The 20,710-nt window shown below is 44.3% G+C and overlaps 1 protein-coding gene across 1 annotated transcript in view; it reads right to left on the reverse strand.

Annotated features, from left to right (window-relative positions):
• Myrfl (myelin regulatory factor like) overlaps positions 1-16,131 on the reverse strand; it is a 121,537-nt gene extending 105,406 nt beyond the window's left edge. Inside the window, exon 1 of the mRNA XM_021173503.3 lies at positions 16,086-16,131. Coding sequence (XP_021029162.1) covers positions 16,086-16,131 — 46 coding nt within the window. The remainder of the gene's footprint in view (positions 1-16,085) is intronic.
• Positions 16,132-20,710: the final 4,579 nt, after the last annotated feature.

Raw genomic sequence — 20,710 nt, forward strand, 5'->3', positions numbered from 1 at the left:
ACTGTAACTCTCTTTAGACACACCAGGCAACAGATCTCACTACAGATGGCTGTGAGCCACCATATGTGGTTGCTGGGGATTGAACTCAGGACCTCTGGAAGAACAGTCAGTGCTCTTAACCACTGAGCCATCTCTCCAGCACCTGGAAGTTTCCTTCTTGAGGACTGGTTCTCAGAAGGGGCTATGCAAGCTGCCAAGAGAGAAAAGCAATCACTAGTCCTACTCAACTGCAAAGCCATTGAACAACACTAACGGCCAGCCCAGTAAGATATGCTCAATTCTGCAAGAGTGACACCTTTGTCTTGGGGATAACCAACAGTTGTCTAACTGTTCAGTAGAGGGAATTCATTCCTAGTACATAGACCTAGCCAACTACCCATGAATGAAAAGATCGGAGAACCTAGAGGAGAACCAACTGCTACCATCTTCCTAAACCAATGTAATTTCTAACTGCATTCTAAATACCCATTCGGTGTCTACCAACATGTGTAGCTCCCATCCTCATCAAAGAGGCTTCTTTTACAACAGATGGAGCCTCTGACAGAGATCCGCAACTGGTTAAAATGGAGTGACTAAGTGACCACGGAATGCCAAGCCCCAGTGGACACATCTGCAGTGCAATGTCTAACATCTGAGGGTCAGGGGAAACTGTGTAAGAGGGAGCAGGAGGTTATTAGACCCAGAGAGCCAGGATGCCTGCTGCTAGGAGTGTTTTCTAGACATGACAGGAGAGCAGCATGACCTATATCATGACACCTGCCCATGTAGATGGAGGAAATTTCATAAAAACCCCCTCGCCAGGTGAAGAGCTACAAGCGACCAAGGGCTGCCAACAGAGGAAGAAGCAGTTTTCTTCAGCAACAAAATCCCTGGCAGGTTTTCCAATCCAAAGTAGTGTGATCATTTGTATATGCTCAGCTCAGGGAGTGGCACTATTAAAAGGTGTGGCCCTGTTGGAGTAGGTGTGTCACTGTGGGTGTGGGCTTTAAGACCCTCATCCTAACTTTCTGGAAGCCAGTATTCTGCTAGCAGCCTTCAGATGAAGATGTAGAACTCTTAGCTCCTGTACCATGCCTGCCTGGATGCTGCCATGTTCCTGCCTTGATGATAATGGACTGAATCTCTGAACCTGTAAGCCAGCCCCAATTAAATGTTGTCCTTATAGGAGTTGCTTTGGTCGTGGTGTCTGTTCACAGCAGTAAAACCCTAAGACAAGTAAGTGGCCAGCCCTAAATACATGTACATATGATCAACACTAAATAGAGTTAATAGGTGTGTGTGTGTGTGTGTGTGTGAGAGAGAGAGAGAGAGAGAGAGATTATGTGTACTTTTATATGTATATACTTACACTGAACATACATTTTTCCATGTTTTATGTAAACTGAGGGTAGATAAGATAGTTCACGTGCTGGCTTCCAAGCCTGGTGACCTGACCTCAAACCCCACATAGTGTTTGTTTGTTTGTTTGTTTGTTCGTTTGTTTGTTTGTTTGTTTTTTGCCATCCATACACTTGATGGTCACACAATAAATGTAATAAAAATTTGATTTGTAAATTTGTAAACTCCTCTCAGAGTTGAGTTGTGGACCTATGAATGGATGGGGATGGAGGTCTGTGGAACATGGGACTCTACAAACAAGTGTGGTAAGAATGGATGAGAGGGAAGAGTGGAAGGTAGACTGGTGTTGAGGTGTAGAGGCCTGTGTACTGTAGTATTAAGTGCAGACCCCCCCCCAAGACCTGGTTGCCCCAGAATCTGCATGTAGACCCAAGTGACGCTCTGTGACCTTGCCCCAAGTTATTTCTGACTGGTGAATAAGACAAAGGAGACATAGGCAGGGTTTAGGGTTCCAGGCTTGGGGTCAGAGGAGAACAAGGAGGAAGAGAAGAAGATGAAGAGAGGAGAAAGCCACCATGGGTGAGGTGAGCCACAAAATAATGGCCATGTGGGTTGGCTAATTGGAGTTAAGAGCAGACCAGACAAGACATGGCAAATTATATAATTATGATTATTGGTAGGAAAATAGATATAATAGCATAGCTGCCCAGCTCTTGTGCTGATTGAGGCTTATTATAAATATGAAGGGTGTCTCTCTCTCTCTCTCTCTCTCTCTCTCTCTCTCTGTGTGTGTGTGTGTGTGTGTGTGTGTGTGTGTGTGTGTGTATCTTATCCAGGAACAACATGGGTGAAGGCAGAGTAGAAACCCCAGATTGAGATTAAATAATTTCTACAATAGACTTGGAATGAACTGTCAGCGTAAGAACATATAGAAATGGGTGGCATAAGAGTCTGGAGAGATGGCTCAGTGGTTAGGAGCACTGACTGTTCTTCCAGAGGTCCTGAGTTCAATTCCCAGCAACCACATGGTGGCTCACAACCATCTGTAATGGATTCCGATGCCCTCTTCGGCTGTGTCTGAAGACAGCTACAGTGTACTCAGTGTATATATTACATAAATAATTTTTAAGAAATGGGTGTCATAGAGATCTTTGGTTTTTCCATAGAATGCTAGCAAGGAGAATGAAATCCTTGGCCTTGTTTCAGAGACTTGACCTCGCTCACCACCATGTTCAGCTTTTGAGATCCCCCAGGCAGCGAGCAGGTTTCTGCCTTGCTTTCCCACAGGCAGACAGAGGGCCAGAAGTTCAAATGCAGTGGAAGGCACTGCGGTTAGCGCATATGGATAATAGATTTCTTTTTTGTCTGGATTTCTTATCTTCACTTTCGTTATTGTAGTTACTGTTTATTTTTGAGGTTTTAAAGTCTCCCTCTACTGGTCAAACAGGATCAACCTGTTCCTAACAGACAGCTCTTAGTGGCACGGCTCTCACACAAATCCCCCTTGAAGCGCATTTGCTCTCAGTGACAGAATCTTGACTAGCTGTTACAGCAGGCTTTAGAATCCTTTCTGCCTTTTCCTGCCTGGATAACATTTGGGACTTCTCAGTAGATTTGTTTCAAAGCAATAACTCTTCTAACTCCACAAGGAAAGGAGTGAGAGGGTCATGGCCTCCTTTCCACATCTGTAGTACTCCCCCCCCCCCCACCTTATATAAAGCACAGCTCAGAATAAAGAGTTCAGACAGGACAGTCTGATCTGCTGCGGTGCTGTTTTAATCAGGGTAAAAGGAGAAATAGCCACATAAACCTTTTATTAAATGTCATTTTTCGTTTATGCATTCATGAGTTCTGAGAAATCTGCTGTACTGAAGTTCTTTGTAAAATTTTGAACAGTGGTATATTCTTTGGGGACTACCAAAGCTTTCACCTATTGAAAAATTGATAGAAATGATTAAACATTTTTATCTGAAGCAAAAATGTCCCTTACATGGACTGATTAAGACTCTTAAAAGGCAGCTTTCCCAAATGCTGTCGAGTTGGGTTGAATGACCTGACTTGATAACCTTGTTGGTTATCAAGGTCCACAGGCAGCAGGAACCACATCTCAACCTTCCCTCAGGACCACTGCTGGGTAAAGAGAGGGGTCTCACAGCAAGACCATCGCAGAACACAGGTAACATGTTACCTCACCTTGGAAGGAACTTGTAGTCCCTCAACTTCAGATTTCTTCCAGGTTTCCATTCCATATAACTAGCAGAAAGAGCTTTAGCCTGTCTAAGAACAGTAAAATAATCACAGTGTACTCCTTCCAGACTTAAGCCTATATCTCCACACAAAAATGCCAGCTAAGCCCTTAGAGAAACAGGATGTTCCGTCCTCTCTAAAATATGCTGATTTCAAGACAAATCGAGAAAAGTTGAACCTTTCATGGTAAAAGGAAATACTCAGTACTTTGTCCTTGGTCGCTTAGCAATGAAGGGCTATAAATGGATTTTATGACTATAAAGGTTCAATAACTAATGTGAGCATGCAAAAGTTATAATAACTCCCTGGAGACAGGACTATTTCCTTGAAAAAGAAATGTACGGATCTGTGTATAAGCTTAGACACATTCTTGTCTCAAAATAAATAAAACAGGCACTTTGGTTCCTTTCATAGTTGCAATATAATGGAGATCAAGAACAACTATTGATTTCCTCCATCTCAGCTATTCAGCATCCATCCTCACAACACTGGTCCTGTCTGCAGTCTGGCTACTCCAGATGCCAAAATCAAGAGTTAATATTGACTTTAAGCTTCAGGTAAGCCTGGCTGCCTACACTTGTTGCAAGGCAAGCATCATGACAGGCCTCGACACGCGATGCTCTCATGTGTGTATGGTTGGTTATTTTTCCTTTAGTTCTGTAGCTGCTCGCTCTATAAGCATAACCCATTGCTTTCTTACCATAGTTCTGGAGCTGGGCTTTGCCAAATGGCAATGAAGTACCAGCTATTTACTGTCCAGAATAATTTCATATGCAAACTGCAAAAAGAAAAAAATCTGGGTGCTTTAGCAGGCACCCCTATAGATGTCCCCAGCAAGCCTTCTTGAGTCAGACGGACTTCTGTGCAAACTCTCACTCTGGTATCTAATAACACACTACGTCCCTTGCGTGAATCTGTTCCCCAGCTGTAAACTGCTGAGGGCAGTGTTTCCTAGTGAGTTGTTGTACATGGTAGGAATTAATACATGGCTGAAGATCTACATGGTAGATCAGTCATGGAGCACCTGTCTCTCATGTATGAGGGCTCACTCAGGCTTGATTCCCAGAACACATCGTACCACAGAATCAAACACTCTCTGACATTTTTTTTTTCTGATCGTAGCCTGATTAAGGAAACTCCTTTATAAAAATAACTTTTCTTAAAATGGGTAATACCACTTTATTGGGTATTAAGTGTATGCCAGGCATGACCTATATCCTAATTTGCTTTCTGTTGTGATGATAAATCTTATGACCAAAAGCAACTATGGAGAGAAAGGTTTATTTGGCTTACATTTCAGTCAACAGTGCCTCACAAAGGGAGATAGGGGCAGAGGGAGGAACCATGGCAGACAGTGGCTGGCTGGCTTGCTCCCCCACCTGGTTAGCTCAGCTACCTTTCTTATACAGCCTCGGCCCACCAGCCCAGGCATGGCTCGACCCAGCTGAACCCTCCATCAATCACCGATTAAGGAAATGCCGACAGGCCAATCCAATGGAGGTAATTCTTCAACTGAGATTCCCTTTTCCCAAGTATGTCCAGGTTTATGTCAAGTTGGGGAAAAAAAAAAACCCAAAACATGGTTATATGACACACATCTACCATAATTAAGAAAATGGCCCTACAGACATGGTCGAAGGCCAATTTGATGGGGGTAATCCCTCAATTGGGATTCATCAGATAACACTGGGCTATGTCAAGTTGGCAGCTGAAGCTAACTAGAACATATTTCTACAGATCCAGTCTCACTACTCAGCCTCCTCAGCTTCCCTTATGAGCATCACACAACCCCTTCACAGACGAGGAAAGGGACTCCTTTGTCAGCCACACTTAAGAATGCAAAAGAAGCAGGCTAGAGAGATGGCTCAGAGGCTAAGAGCACTGACTGCTCTTCCAGAGGTCCTGAGTTCAGTTCCCAGCAACCTCATGGTGGCTCACAACCATCTGTAACGAGATCCGGTGCCCTCTTCTGGTGACAGTGTACTCATATACATACAATAAATAAATATTTAAAAAAGAAAGGTCAGGGGTTAGAAAAAAGAGAGAGAGAGAGAGAGATACAAACCTACTTCTAGTTTGAGAGGTGCTAATTTGTATGTTAGTCCCTCCAGCATTCAAGTGTTGGTGTGTCATAGCCTTCAGAGGTGTGTTTCTGTGTGATAGTTTTCGGGGGTGGGGGCTTTGGGATGTGAGGAGGCCTCAGGGGCTCCATTCTTTAGGATGGGATTAAGATTCTTTTTATTATGACTTTATGCATATGGGTGTTTTGGTTGCATGTATATCTATGCACCACTTGCATACCTGGTACCCATGAAAACCAGAAGATGGCATTAGAATCAATGGAACTGTAGTTACAGATGACCGTGAGCCACCATGTGGATGCTGGGAATCAAACCCAGTCCTCTTTAAAAAGCATCCAGAATTCTTAACCACTAAGGTATTGATTGTTCCAGCCCTGGTTGGTGTTCCAGCCGAGAAAGCTCTCGGGCAGCATTCATCCCTCTTGCTTTCTCATCCCTCTGCTGTCTACCATGGGAGGACATAAGAAGGTCTTCGCCAGACAACAGGTGCCAAGGTCTTGATCTTGGGCTGTCGAGCCTCCATCAGTCTGAGACAAAGATGCACATTCTTCATAAATTACCCAGTCTCCAGTGCTGTGCTATCACACACGGAGCAGAGGAACACACACTTGTTGTAAAGTAAAGAGCATGCAGGACATGGTGTAGTCTGGATGAGGAGGAGCACGGTAAGTCTAGTCCGCATGTGAACATTCAGGAGCTATAAGCATAGGCCTGGAGCTGGTCAGCCGTTCGGGCTGGGCTGATAAGTGGGAACCCACGGGTAAGCTTGTGCTGCTCAAATAGATGTGCTTTGGAAGCAGGTGCTGGAGCAGACGTGGAAGGGGGGTTGATTTCAGAGGAGTAAGGGGGACAAGCTGAGAGAGAGCAGCATGCGAGGATGCCAGGGATATCACCAGGAGAGTGTGTGCATGAGTAAACAGAAGGTACCAGTGGCAGGTACAGACAACTTTCAGAGAACCCCAGCTACAGACTTCCAACAGGCTCTAGCAACGGGAAGACATCTCAGAACGAACGGGTACAGAAGCCAGGTCACCGGGTGCCGAAAGTGACCAGGGGTGTTTATGGAAGATTGGCGGTGGCGGAAGTGAACGGGACAGGTGAGCATCTGGAAGTTGAGATAGCACAGAGATCAAAAGGATAACTCATCGCTTGAACCAGGCCTAATGACCTGGTCCTTCCTATCTCAGCATGACAGGAGACCTTTGAAGCCAGAGTGAAAGTCAGTGTGAGGGAAAAGAGAGACAACGGTCTTGAGATGCCATCAACCTGAATCAGAGTGTGGCCTAGGTCCAGGGAGAAAGAAAGGACTGCCAAGGAATGGGGAGGGGCTCCAGCGGAGGAGAGAAGGAAGCTCACAGAGAAAGGAAGGATAGCACTAGAAATCAGATGCGCCTACCACTCAGAAGATGGCTGGCCTCCTCCAGAAGCCCAGAGACAGACATGGAAGCGAGTGTCCCTTGGAGCCATTAGTTAGCTACGCCATGCCGACATGCTGACTTTGAACTTCTGCCCAGAACTGTAAGAAGCATTTTAAGCCACCAGCTACGTGATTTCTGATAGCAGCCCTAGGAAGCTAATACGCCTCCTAAGACAATAACTGTTTAACTCCCACTTCGGATTCTCAAACAGCCCCTACCGCTCCCTCAATGCCTGGTCTCTCTCTATGACATCTCAAATGCGATAGGCAAAGCAGACAGAACTGAGACATTTACCACACCACTCATCTCTCTTTTGAACATCCCACCTCCCCTCTCGCTGTAGAAGTGGGTGTCCTGCAGCCTGAGCATGCTCTATCCAGGTGCTCTCTGTGCCATGTCAGCCTGGGCCAAAGTTCACCGCCTTTGCCCCCCTACCTCTTCAGATGACTTCTCCAGACTGGGTTATTTAGTGATGGAAACCAATTCTTTAGCATGTCCCATCTTAAAATCAAAACCAGACCAACTATCAATTATATCTCTTCCTCTGCACCCCTCCTGTTACTGACACATGTCTGGGTTCCTATTCCATAGCAAACATCCCCCAAAGTGTGACCAATCCCAGCCCCTCACCTTCTACGCTCTTTCCAACCCTCTGCCTGGTTTCTCCCCTGTGATGGTTTGCATATGCTTGGCCCAGGGAGTGGCCCTGTTGGAGTAGGTGTGTCACTGTGGGCATGGGCTTTAAGACCCTCATTCTAGCTGCCTGGAAGCCAGTATTCTACTAGCAGCCTTCAGATGAAGATGTAGAACTCTCAGCTTCTCCTGCGCCATTCCTGCCTGGATGCTGCCATGTTCCTGCCTTGAACCTCAGAACCTGTAAGCCAGCCCCAATTAAATGTCCTTATAAGAGTTGACTTGGTCATGGTGTCTGTTCACAGCAGTAAAACCCTAACTAAGACATCCTCCCAACCCCCATGTAAGCCACTTGTAAGGTCATATGTAACCGTCTTTTATCTAAGTAACTCTATGAATGGTCCATTATCTGATCCTTTTCAAACAGTTTCCTTTTTTGTTTTTGTTTTTCTGTTTGTTTGTTTGTTCGTTTGTTTGTTTTGAGACAGGGTTTCTCTGTGTAGCCCTGGCTGTCCTGGAACTCACTCTGTAGACCAGGCTGGCCTTGAACTCAGAAATCTGCCTGCCTCTGCCTCCCGAGTGCTGGGATTAAAGGCATGCACCACCACAGTTTCCTACCTTAACCTCATGTTCCCACACACACACTTTGCAAGCCACTGTCACTGGGATGGCCACGCCCTCATCGTGGCTTTATTAAGTCTACTTTACCGTCCCAGTAATCTCATTCAATCTCAAAAACTGTAGACATCACTGTGAAGCTGGTGACTCCCTGACTCTCAAAAGCAGTCTTAGCCCCTTCCTTGGGATTCAGACTCAGTTAGCTAATTGCCTTACCATTGTTTCTGTTTGGTCGTCTCAAAACTATCTGAAATGTCAAAATGTTCTGAATGACCACATACATACATACATACACACACACACTCACACAGACACACATACACACACTCACAGAGACACACAGAGAGACACAAACATACACACACACACACTCACACAGACACATACAGAGAGACATAAACATACACACACACTCACACAGACACACACACACACTCACACAGACACACACAGAGAGACACAAACATACACACACACACTCACACAGACACACACAGAGAGACACAAACAGACATACACAGACACACACACACATACACTCACATGCACACATACACATACATACACACACACAAACATACACACACACACACGCATACAGACACACACACAGACACTAGCATACACACACACATACACAGACATACACAAACACATGACACACACAGACACACACACATACACAGACACACACACACACACACATCTGTACTTCCTTTCATCCTCCACCCCTAAATCCACCACACCACCATGCACCACTTCTGACTGTAGCACGTGGCATCATTCTTCCCAGAAAGCATGGTTTCCCTTTCTATCACATCATATCCATTTGAAAGTCCTTTCTGACCTGCTGAACACTCTCCACTAGTTTTCTGTGGCACTAAAAATGAAAGTCCACCCTCTAATGCACCTGGCTCCCCATTTGTCGCTCACTATAAGCCAACCGCCCCCCTATACCTTCTGCCACTCAGCTCATCCCCACGCAGCCCCAAAGCATTCTCAGCTCAGTGACTTTGCACTGCTCCCCTTTGCCTGGGATGCCCTCCTCCCAAACTGAGGCATTGCTCCTGGCCATGACTCAGATCTGGCTCCTCAGGTACGGTCTCTTCAGAGGCCTTTCCTGACTGCTGTGACTCACGAGACCCACTCTCCCTCCATCAGCGCGGCCCCCACACTGGCCAGGAACTTAATGAAGGTCTTCTGCAAGAGCAGCAAGTGTTCCCAATCATCAGCCCCTAATTCATAACTCTTTCTTAAAGATTGATTGATTGATTGATGGTTGACTTTATGTATGAGTGCTCAGTCTGTGTATACACCTGCAGGCCAGAAGAGGGCATCGGATCCCATTATAAATGGTGTGAGCCACTATGTGGGTACTGGGAATTGAACTCAGGACCTCTGGAAGAGCATCCAGTGCTCTTAACCACTGAGCCATCTCTCCAGTTCCCTAAGTCATAATTCTTTAGGTAGTCATTTTGTTGTTGCTGTTGTTGTTGTTTTTGTTGTTGTTGTTTTGCCACATGGGCTTTGGTGCTAACTGCATCAGGTGGGCCTTTGTCACATTTATTTGTTTCCTTAGTTTCTTTTAAGCTAGAAAAGCCAGCTCTTTAGGGCAAGGTCTCTGCTCTGTACATGAATACACCATGGGGTCCTAAGAAACACTCTTTTTTTTTTTTTTTTTTTTTTTTGGCTGTTTCAATAGTCAAACAGAGAAATCCGTAGTGACTTGTTCCCATGCACTCTCCTGCATCAGGCACAGGTGTGGGGGTGTAGGTCAGCATTTATAGAGTTTGTTCTCTTTTTCTTAGCTTGTTTAGGCAGATTCTCTCTTACTGTCTTACCACCATGCTGCCTGCTCCAGCCTAGCTGGCCTCCAGCTTCTGGATAATTCTCTTGTGTCTGTCCCTTATCTCCGTGGATCACAGATGCATGACACAGCACCCTGCTTTTTTTGGTGTGGGTTTAAGAGATCTGAACTCAGTCACCAGGCTTGCAAGGCAAACCTTTCACTTGCTATCTGGATGACTCTTAAGTGTGATATTTAGCTTCAGGATTAAGTCGCACAAGGGAGAAGGAAAGATGGCCGGAACTTCTGTAAGCAGAGAAAATGGTAACACTAAAAATAAGTGAAGACTATTGACCTCTTTGCACCGGGCACAATTGAAAAACAACCACAAACTGAGGTAAGACAATTGCCTCTTCTTTACAACTAGGGAAACATTAGGCCTGAGAGACTCACTCATCCCTAGTCCTAGAAATAGCACATCGCAAAATCACAGGACTCACAACCGGGACGGCAGACTCAAAGTCCATGGTCTTAATTACGGTCCTATACTCAGCACAAAAAGGCTCAATAAATAACAACTATTATTGTTAATTGGGTTGCGGACTAGGGGTTGGCAAACATTTCCTGTACAGAGCCAGATGGTAAATATTTTAGGTTTTACAGCCCATATGGCCTCTGTTGAAACCCCCGGACTCTGCCACCATAGCATCGAAGCAGCTGTAGGCAGCACGGACATGATTAGATGTGTTCTCGGCACCTGAAGGTGGCTGGTAAGATGTGGACTCTAGGTCACGCACGGCTTGTGGCTCTCTGCTGCACATCAGCAAGAATACCTGTGATGATAAGAGTTCTTTTCTCTGTAGTCCACAAGAAGTCTAGTGCTAAGGACTACAGCGATATACTCAAGTGTTGGTGGTGGTGGTAGTTTACTTATTTAAAACATACAAAAAGCCAAATTTGATAAGACATACCTGAAATGTCAATGCTCAGGGACCTGAGGCAGGAGGGTGTATAGTTTGATGCCTATCTGGGCTAGATAACAAAGTATTATTCACAAAGCCAAAACCAAAACACGGTGGACAGTAGTAAGCACTGAATAGTGAGATCATAAACTAACCTCCCTTATTGGTTATCTCTAGGTTAGTGGCTGTGTATTGAACAATTAAGTTCCAAGACACAGGAGAATCTGCCAGAAACCAGGCTTAACTCAAAGTTGGAAAGATGACACCTGTAACACCAAGGCAATCGATGAAAACCTTCTCTTGGGAGGGCGTATCTGGGGGAAGACACGGGTGAGCCTAATAGGTTTCAAACGTGGTGTGTGCTGGTGGCTGAGGTTTGCACTAATCTCTTTGTTCCACAGCAAATGAAGTATATGCAGGTGGCCGAGGTCCGAGCTGCACTCTTAACGACACATTTTAAACTCAAAATCGCCTTCACTTTAGGGATCCCAGCATGAAAGAAGAGAGGAGGTCTGTTCTGCATGGCTCATGCCAAGACCACATGGTTTCTAACTAACTGCCCACACCAAACAGAAGCTTGCAGATAAGCCTAAGTCACTCATGTGACCTGGCTGGTCCTTTCTGTCATTGTCCCATCTCCTGGAAAGCATATGCTGTCTCCACCCAGCTGTGGCGCAGACAAGACAAGTTCCCGCCTCTTTAGAGTAACTTTACACTGGAGGCGATGCTGTTTAAAAAGCCTAGCTGCAGAGAGAAACTAAGTCTGCCCTTAACAAAGGTAACCTTTCCCTTCTAGAGGTGGGAGATGGTCTCGGGACACTTGCCATTTGCACCTTCAGTACAAGCTCAGATTCTGCTGAGACAGTAGAAAGCAAGAAGGGGCGCTGATTGCTTGAGACAGGAATGAAGTGGTGATCGCAGTGTGAAAGAAAGGCAATCAATAGACTAGCTGCTGGTCAAGGTACCCTTTGCCCACAGGAAAGTCTTCCCCGGGACCCGGCACCATCAATGGGCAGTATCTGTCCTGAACACTACACCTGGTTGTTCCCAGCTTCTGATCCTTCTCTTGAAACGCCAGAAACATCAGCCAATCAGAGTCGGTATCTCATTTTAGAGAAATAATACACAAGGGCCACTTAAGACAACGTGTATCCTTGTCTGTCTCATGATAATGGAGTCTAAGTCTTTCCATCAATGGTGACTCTTTGCCTCTACTTTCTCTGGTCCATTCACTGGGCCATTCTGCTCCTGGGCAATTCTTTCTTCTTTCCCTGCATTTGGACTTTTGGAGTGCCTCAAACAGAGCTGTAATTCCACAACCTCTGGATGACAGGATCAGGGGCTTGTGCTGCTCTTTCACTCTTTGGGTAAATATTATGGAGCAACCGCTGTACGGTGCACGGTGTCAGTGTGCTGCAGCAATTGCTGTACGGTGCACAGTGTTAGCATGCTGCAAGCTTTGTCTCTCCTCCACTCCACAGAACTACCTCACCTTCCCCCAAGCCTTTCTAGATTACTCTAGAAACTTTCTAGATACTTTCTAGATACTCTAGGTACTTTGGCCATTGGTTTCCTGTTCCAGAACTGCCTTATTTTCCTGAACCTTGCGTTGCCATGGCGTTCTCAAACAACCTGTATACGGCACAGCGGTTCTCAACCTTCCTAACGCTGCGACCCCTTTAATACAGTTCCTTATCTTGTGTTGACCCCTCCCCCACAACCATGAAATTATTTTCATTGCTACTTCATAAACTATAGTTTTTGCTGCTGTTATGAACTGTAATGTAAATGTCTGTGTTTTCTGATAGTCTATGAAAGAGTTGTTGGACAACACCCCCACACCCACCCACACCCACAAAGGATCACGACCCACAGGTCCAGAACGACTACCATAGCAGCTAGTTCGGCCTTCCCTGTGTCTTTACTGCCCCCTTGTGATAATGGCTGCCTGTGGAAACAGAAACAGAAACCATTCAAAGCTTGGATAGCAGCTTTCTAGGGAGGCTGTTCCAGGTAGTCCCTGCCCTTGCATAGCTAGGGGTTTACCCCCACAGATGTCCAGGGGAGCTGGAGTTTCAGTATTCCAGTTTAAAACAAATACTAGCATCAGCATAAACTTTGACTGGCAAAGCTTTGAAATTCAAGAGTCTACTGTCAACTTAAATTCTTTAATATCAAAATCCTTATGAGAAAAAGTATCTTATTTAAGACAAAGACTCCAAGGAAAGGAGAAAGATTGCTTTCAAGTGTACAATGGTTTGCCAAGAGTTTTATTGTTTTTTCAGACAGTGATTAAATAAAAAACAAAACACACACACACGTATTTTGGGTCAGTGGTTAAGGGCGTTTGCTGCCGTTGCATACATACATGTAAGCAAGCTCTCACACATACACCTAAACTAAAAATAAATCTTTAAAAATTATAGTTTAGGAGAAGCTAGGGAGAGTACCCAAGGAGCTGAAGGGATCTGCAACCCTATAGTTGGAACAACATGATGAACTAACCAGTACCCCGGAGCTCTTGTCTCTAGCTGCATATGTATCGAAAGATGGCCTAGTCGGCCATCACTGGAAAGAGAGGCCCATTGGACTTGTAAACTTTATATGCCCCAATACAGGGGAATGCCAGGGCCAAAAGAATGGGAATGGGTGGGTAGGGAAGTGGGGGGGGGTATGGGGGACTTTTGGGATAGCATTGGAAATGCAATTGAGGAAAATACGTAATAAAAAAAAAAAACAAAAACAAAACAAAACAAAAAAATTATAGTTTATATATTAAATAGTACTACAATAGAATGGTTTGACGTCGTTTTATCAAAACCGGGGGAGGGGAGAGAAAAAGGGGGAGATTTTCAGGTTATCAAATCCTTTTTAATCACTGTTCAAAAGTTTGTTCGTATGGCACATGTATTGACTGACTCACGTCTAAGTCCTGTTTCACTCGTAACCAATGAAATTAAGTGTAAGATGACATTTGATTCAAAACAGCGAGAGATTGATAGGCATCTGGCTGCAACAGCAGCCCCCTCATTACACCACATCTAATGTTGCTGACCTGTTCTAAAGAAGCTTTCTGTCCCTTAAGGGTTAGGGAAAGGCGATTATTAAACTCTAAGGGAACGGTTTCATTCAACACCCTGCAAGTTCCTCAGAAGGAGGTAGAGCAGACTTGACATAAACAGGCACTTGGTGTTTGCTAAATAGTGGAAGGAATTCTTTTAAATTGGCAGCTAGCTGTAGTGGTCAGGGCTTGTGCCTCTGTTTCCCCAGAGATTAGCGTCTTTCTTGCTACACACGCAGAAGAGGAACACTGTGCGTGGAGAATGGGTTCCTTCCTCATCAAAGAGGCTGTGCAGTTTAGTTTGAGGCTGAAAAAGAAACTGTAATAACGATAGTAGTAATAATAATAATAATAAGTAGGCACTATGTAGAATACATGTTCCAGTAGCTACAGAAGAGGTTTGCGGAAACAGCATTATAGAGAGCTCTGTGGCAAATGGGTCTAGCCGGTGAATTGTGTGAGGCTAAAAGCTCTTCCAGGAAAAGCGAAGACCAGAGACCGGGTTTCCTCAGTTGTAGGAGAGAAAGTCTACCTTTTGCGTCTACAGGGTGAACGATGGTTTCCCTTTCAAAAGAAATGTGTCCGGGCAACTACCACAGAAAGCACACACCAAGCAGGACCCATCTGATGGCATTAGTGTGTGGGGCACACACCAAGCAGGACCCAGGTGATGGCATTAGTGTGTGGGGCACACACCAAGCAGGACCCATCTGATGGCATTAGTGTGCGGGGCACACACCAAGCAGGACCCAGGTGATGGCATTAGTGTGCAGGGCACACACCAAGTAGGACCAAGGTGCATGATGTCAAACCTGGCCCCTGTTGCAGGCAGGACTCCAGGGGGCCGAATGCAGGATCAAAGGAACACGGTGACTCTCACAGCTTCATTTGACTTTCCTGCCATTTCCAGCAAAATCTAAACCACAGAAATGACCTCATTATGCCCGCTCCTTTTGGCCGTGACCCAGAGTCTTACAGTGCCTTTGGTGGGACCTGCCTTCTTTAGCGTTGGGCCTTAGTTCTTTCCAGTCTTTACAAAGCTCTCATTTGTCACACACTTTACAAAACCCAACAAAGTCCAGAATCCAGTTTTCGAGCGTGCTGCTAACTGCCCTGGAGCGAGTGCACCCTAGACCACCCTCGTTCACCTTCACGGAAAAACCCTGGACCGTGTAAAAGCTTGGCCACTTTTTCTTTCCAGAGGAAGTCTGAGCCTGGCTAATTGAAGCCAGGCTAACACTGACGCTCCCAATCATACATCAAAAAAGGGATGATGGAGGCAAGGTCTTCCTAGCATGTCCGAAAGACCCACCATTAAGAACATCCTCCCTATGAAATGTGAACAACTGCGCCACCATGTTGGATGTCGAGCAGCGAGAAGGCCTGTGTACCGACGCTGCTGTCAGTCACTCTCATCAGGGAGAGGTTCAACTGCAAACACAAACAGCCGTCCAGCTTCATGTTTTTAAAGTGTTATGAACAAGCAGAAAGATGGGATCAGGAAGTGGGCGTTCCTTTGCTGTCTTCGGCTGATTTGAAGTTAATTATGCTAAATTATACTAAGACATTTTAATTAAAATCCTACCTTTTTTGTTACATGGTATTTAGTCATCTCAGCGAGAAGACAGAACTGGCATTTTTAAAGCAGTTAAAGGACAGAAGGAGTGAGCCCTAATCCATACAGACAGGTGATAATCCAGGTGCCCATTCGACTCTTAATGAGGAAGGAACCTAGGTAAGATGGAATCCAGGATTTGAAAAACAATTTGCCATATCGCTGATTTTTGCTATCAACAAAGCCAGTAGAGCCTGTACTTCCCAACGCAGGAGTTATCTGATAGCATTCTTCCAGGGGCGAAGCGTAAGTGGACAGAGAGTGAAAGTGAGCAGAGACGGAGACAAGGCTCAGAGAAGAAACAGTGGTGCCCAGTGGGCTCTTACCTTCAAAGAACTGCTGCAGAGCCTCGTTTTCATCCAGCACGTCCATGGTGCTGGGGTTCTAATGGCTGCTTCCTCTTCCAACAGGAGCTATGAGACCTCAGGAAGTAAGTGCTGTCCTTTCGACTCAAAGCCTAGGAAAACTCCTGGAAAGTCTCCATAGTCTTTTTATTGACGTGAAGCGGTTCTTCAGCCATTCCCTTAAGCCCAAAACGATGGCTAAGCTCTCGAATGTGATTATAAAACAAAAAGGCGTGCAGCCACACAGGGGAAAAAAAAATCACGAAGAGGGAAGTAATGGCAAATCTATCTCTCTGGGTTCAGGGACTGCTTCTACTTTGCCTGTGGGCTTTGTTTTAAGGACCTTTGTCCTTGGTGATGCATGTAATTACATAAATGGGCAATAAATGAAGAGCCTTATCTCTTATAGGTTCTTTACACTAGCATTTCTTCTATCTCCACCTTCATTAAGCAGATCTAGTCAGCCAGCAAAAAAAAAAAAAAAAAAAAAAAAAGATACAGTGTTTTTCTTTAATCTCAAAAAGGGGGAGCATCAATATAATCGGTTTTGGTGGTGGCCAAAAGACTGGGTGATTTTTAAAGGCTTTGCTAGAATAAAAAGTAAAATTTGTTCAATAGTTTCAAATGTAAAGTGCAAAATTATATTTTCCTCAGTATACACTTAGACGACTATTTCTTCAAACACACACACACACACACACACACACACACATGAGACAGGATTTCTCTGTGTAGCCCTGGCTCTCCTGGAACTCACTCTGTAGACCAGACTGGCCTTGGAGGATCAGAGAGATCCTCCTGCCTCTGACTCCTGAGTGCTGAGAATAAAGGCGTGCGCCACCATCCCCAGGCTTCAAAACCTATAAACGTTAAATGTGTAGACTAAGTATGAAAGTCCCTCGGTAACTACATTCTTAGTTTGAAACGTTTAAAACTAGTTTTGCCTCACAATCTTGAGACAGAACCAAATAAAAAGCGTCTTGGCTGCTTAGCTCTCCTTTGCTTAGCAATCGCCCGAGAAACATAGTTAGAAGGTAAGCTGTCAATCTGCCCCAACCTTCCTCTTTTCCGCCCAACTTTTTATTTTGAAAACCATCATGAGCCTAGCAAAAAAATCTGGAAGAAAACTTCCACAAAATACCCAAATGCTTTTCATCCAGATTTATTAGTCATTACCTTCAAACTCTTCCTTTTTCCTTTTTTTTTTTTTTTTTTTTTTTTTAGTAGATAAACAGTTTCTTTCAGGCTGAGCCATAAGTCGCTGACATCTTGACATGTCATCTAAATAAACCAGTATGTGCCCCGTACAGTAAAGCCATTCACTTGTGTCACAATTTCAACTACAATAACATCAATTAATATTATTATCTTGCATAGTTTCTCCTGATCCTGAAATAGCTGTTATATGACTCCTTGTTCGCCAGTAGAGTGTTCAGTAAGTGTTCCTTAATGGCCTTTGTTACAGCTTTGTAAACCTCAGAGCGGGGCTGAAGATGTTGCTCATTCTGTAGGTCAAGTGATGGCTTAGCACACAAGAGGCCCTGGGTTCTAGCCAGAGTACTAGAAACTAAATAAAGGTAAATAGGTTAGTTAGTTAGTTAGTTAGTTAACAAGCTAATTAAATAATTAATTGACACACTAGTCCTCTTGCCACTTCCGTTGATTGTTCATTTGTGATTTTGGGTGTTTGTGTCTGACCAGTCTACTGTCTCATAGAATGTCCCTTGTGAATGTGTCTCTTGTTTTACTATCAGGATTAGCATCCATGATGTAGGATATTTCTAACATGTATTTTAAAATCTCACACAGAAAGGGGCTAGAGAGATGGCTCACTGGTTCAAACCACTGACTGCTCTTGCAGAGAACTCAGGTTTCATTCCCAGCTCCCACACGGCAGTTAAGAACCATCTATAGCTATGGTTCCAGAGAACCCTGGAACTAGGGCATGCACCCTTTCTTGTTTATATGGAAACCAGGCACAAAAGTGGTGCACAGACATACATGTCAGTAACATACCCACACACATAGATTTAAGTTGTTGTTGTTGTTGATGTTTTTGTTTATTTGTTTTGTTTTGTTTGAGACAGGGTATTTCTGTGTAGCCCTGGCTGTCCTGGGACTCAATCTGTAGAGCAGGCTAGCCTAGAACTCAGAGATCCACCATCTGCCTCTGCCTCTTAAGTACTGGAATTAAAGGTATGTGCTACATATCTGAGCATTGCTTTTTCATTGTTACTAAGTTAGTACATTGCAGGTAGCTAGTACTTGATAGTTTGGTACCATGCAGCGGTCTACTATGTGAACATCTATTCCCCCCACACACAGGCAGGTCCAGCTTTGAATTTTTCTAGAACATTATTATGCGCATATTCTGGGGTACTTCATGCCAGTATTTCTCTCCAGCATATACCTAAAAGTGGAATTGTTACTAGGCATAGTAGCCTACACTTATAATCTCAGCACTTGGGTGGCAGGGGCAGGAGGATTGCTATGAGTTAAAGGCCAGCCTGGGGTATACAGTGAGTCCCAAACTGGCCTGGGTTACATAGTGAGATATCATGTCACAGATATGCAAGTGCTTAACATTTTAGTTTTCTTACTTTAAATTTATTGTCATGTGTTCATTGTATAAAAAAAAAAAAGTGTGTCATGATGATGTTTCTGTGTCTGTGGTCTTGGCACAAGCCCTACCCCAGTGGTCCCAAATAGACCTTTTCTTTTACATCTCAATTCCATATAGGAGAGAAAATGGGCAACATTTGTCTTTCTCAAATAACTTATTTTGTTTCAAATATTTAACTTTGAAATGAATGGCTTCTCACGGTGGATATATCGATTGACACAGCAGCAATACATGACCGGTCATATTGATTAAAGTCTTCGGAACTAGATTTCATGGGGTTCATTTTTGCCAGTTTAATATATTTAAATATGTCTCTGTGGTTTTGTTTCTGTGATTGAGAAGGAAACTTTTCATTAATGCCTACTCTCATTTGTGTGCTAACTTTGAAAGCATAAGCCCATTGTGTCAGAGCAGAAGCATGTAGGAGGCCTGGTGGGACGAACCAGGAAGCTGACTGCTCACATGTTTCAACCATAAACACCAAGCAGAGAACATAATCCCGGGCTTCTCCACCCACGCCCCAGCTCCCGAATAATGACTTGGTGGGCTATTTATTTATGAATAAATGCCTAGGCTGTAAGCTAGGCAAGTTCATCACCTCTTATCTTACTATCGAATTTATTCTGAGTTCAGCTACGTGGCTGGATTTGGCTCCTTAGGTATTTATTTATTTGCCTTTTTTGAGACAGGGTTTCCCTGGAACTCACTCTGTAGATCAGGCTGACCTCAAACTCAGAAATCCACCTGCCTCTGCCTCTCAAGTGCTGGGATTAAGGGCGTGCGCCATCATTGCCCATCTTCTCCTTAGTTTTATACACCCAACTTCCTCTGAGTCCGGGTGGTAAATCTTCCTGCACTGACAATCTCTCTAGCGGAAAAAACTCCCACCTTCTTTTTCCTGCCTTTTGTTAATAGGCCATCAGCTTTTTATTAGCAGGTGATCCTCACAGCGTACAAGAGATTATCCCCAGGGTGAATGAGTTTGGAAGATGAGGGCGGGGCGATACACTCTCAAAGCCCCCACCCCAACCCTTGTTATACTCCCTTCAGCAAATCACTTCCTAAATGTTCCTCAAACTTAAAATCCTCCTGCCGTAGCTTCCTGTGTAATTATCTCTATAGGCGTGAACTACCAGTCTCAACTTTACACACATGCACGATGCTAACAAATGTCTTCCAATAGTTTGATGGACAAAAGTTCTAAAGGAAGTAAGGTAAGGAATGTACATATAACAGCTAATGCTATCTCATCTCTCCTATCTCTCTGCCTCCAGCTTAAATTCTTAAAATAAGAAGATATTTCAAAATATATTTTGAAATCTGTATTTTCTACGCCAGAGGTCCTAATGCTCGAGATACATAAGTTGTATGTGTTGAGGACATTTTAATTTCTTATTTCCCCCTTTTTGTTGGCTGATTTCATGGACACTTGGACTAGTCGTCTATAGGAGTGCTTCTCAGCTTGTGAATCACAACCTTCTGCATTATGGTTCCCAACAGCAGCAAGATTATGAGGTAGCAATGAAATGGTTTTATGGTTGAGAGCCATCGCAATATGAGGGACCGTGTTAAAGGGTCACAGCGTGGCTGAGAACCGCTGATCTACAGCCTGCCTACTGTGTCAATATGAAATTGATCTACATGCATCTGCTCCAGAGCTGCGTATTTTTGCTTCACTGGCTGGTTTGTCCACTCCTGCAGTAAAATATTAATATCTGGCCTTACAAATAGGACCCAAAGACCCTTCTCCTTCTGTCTTTTCTACTGGCGCTTCAGCATGTTTATATCATCTACTTGGGCACATTTATTCATAACCAGGTTTTCAAATCCAGGAGGAGTGCGACCTACTTATCCTTTAGTAAGGGCTGAGAAGTTTTTGTTTCTCTGGTCATGGGTGTTACATGTCTCTGTCTTGTAAGTTTCATCACCATTTGTAAACGAAACTAGCAAATATCTGAATTCCCAATTATATATTGGTGTTTAT

Source organism: Mus caroli, unplaced genomic scaffold, assembly GCF_978045245.1.
Source record: "Mus caroli unplaced genomic scaffold, Mus_caroli_1 scaffold_9, whole genome shotgun sequence".
Lineage (NCBI taxonomy): Eukaryota > Metazoa > Chordata > Mammalia > Rodentia > Muridae > Mus > Mus caroli.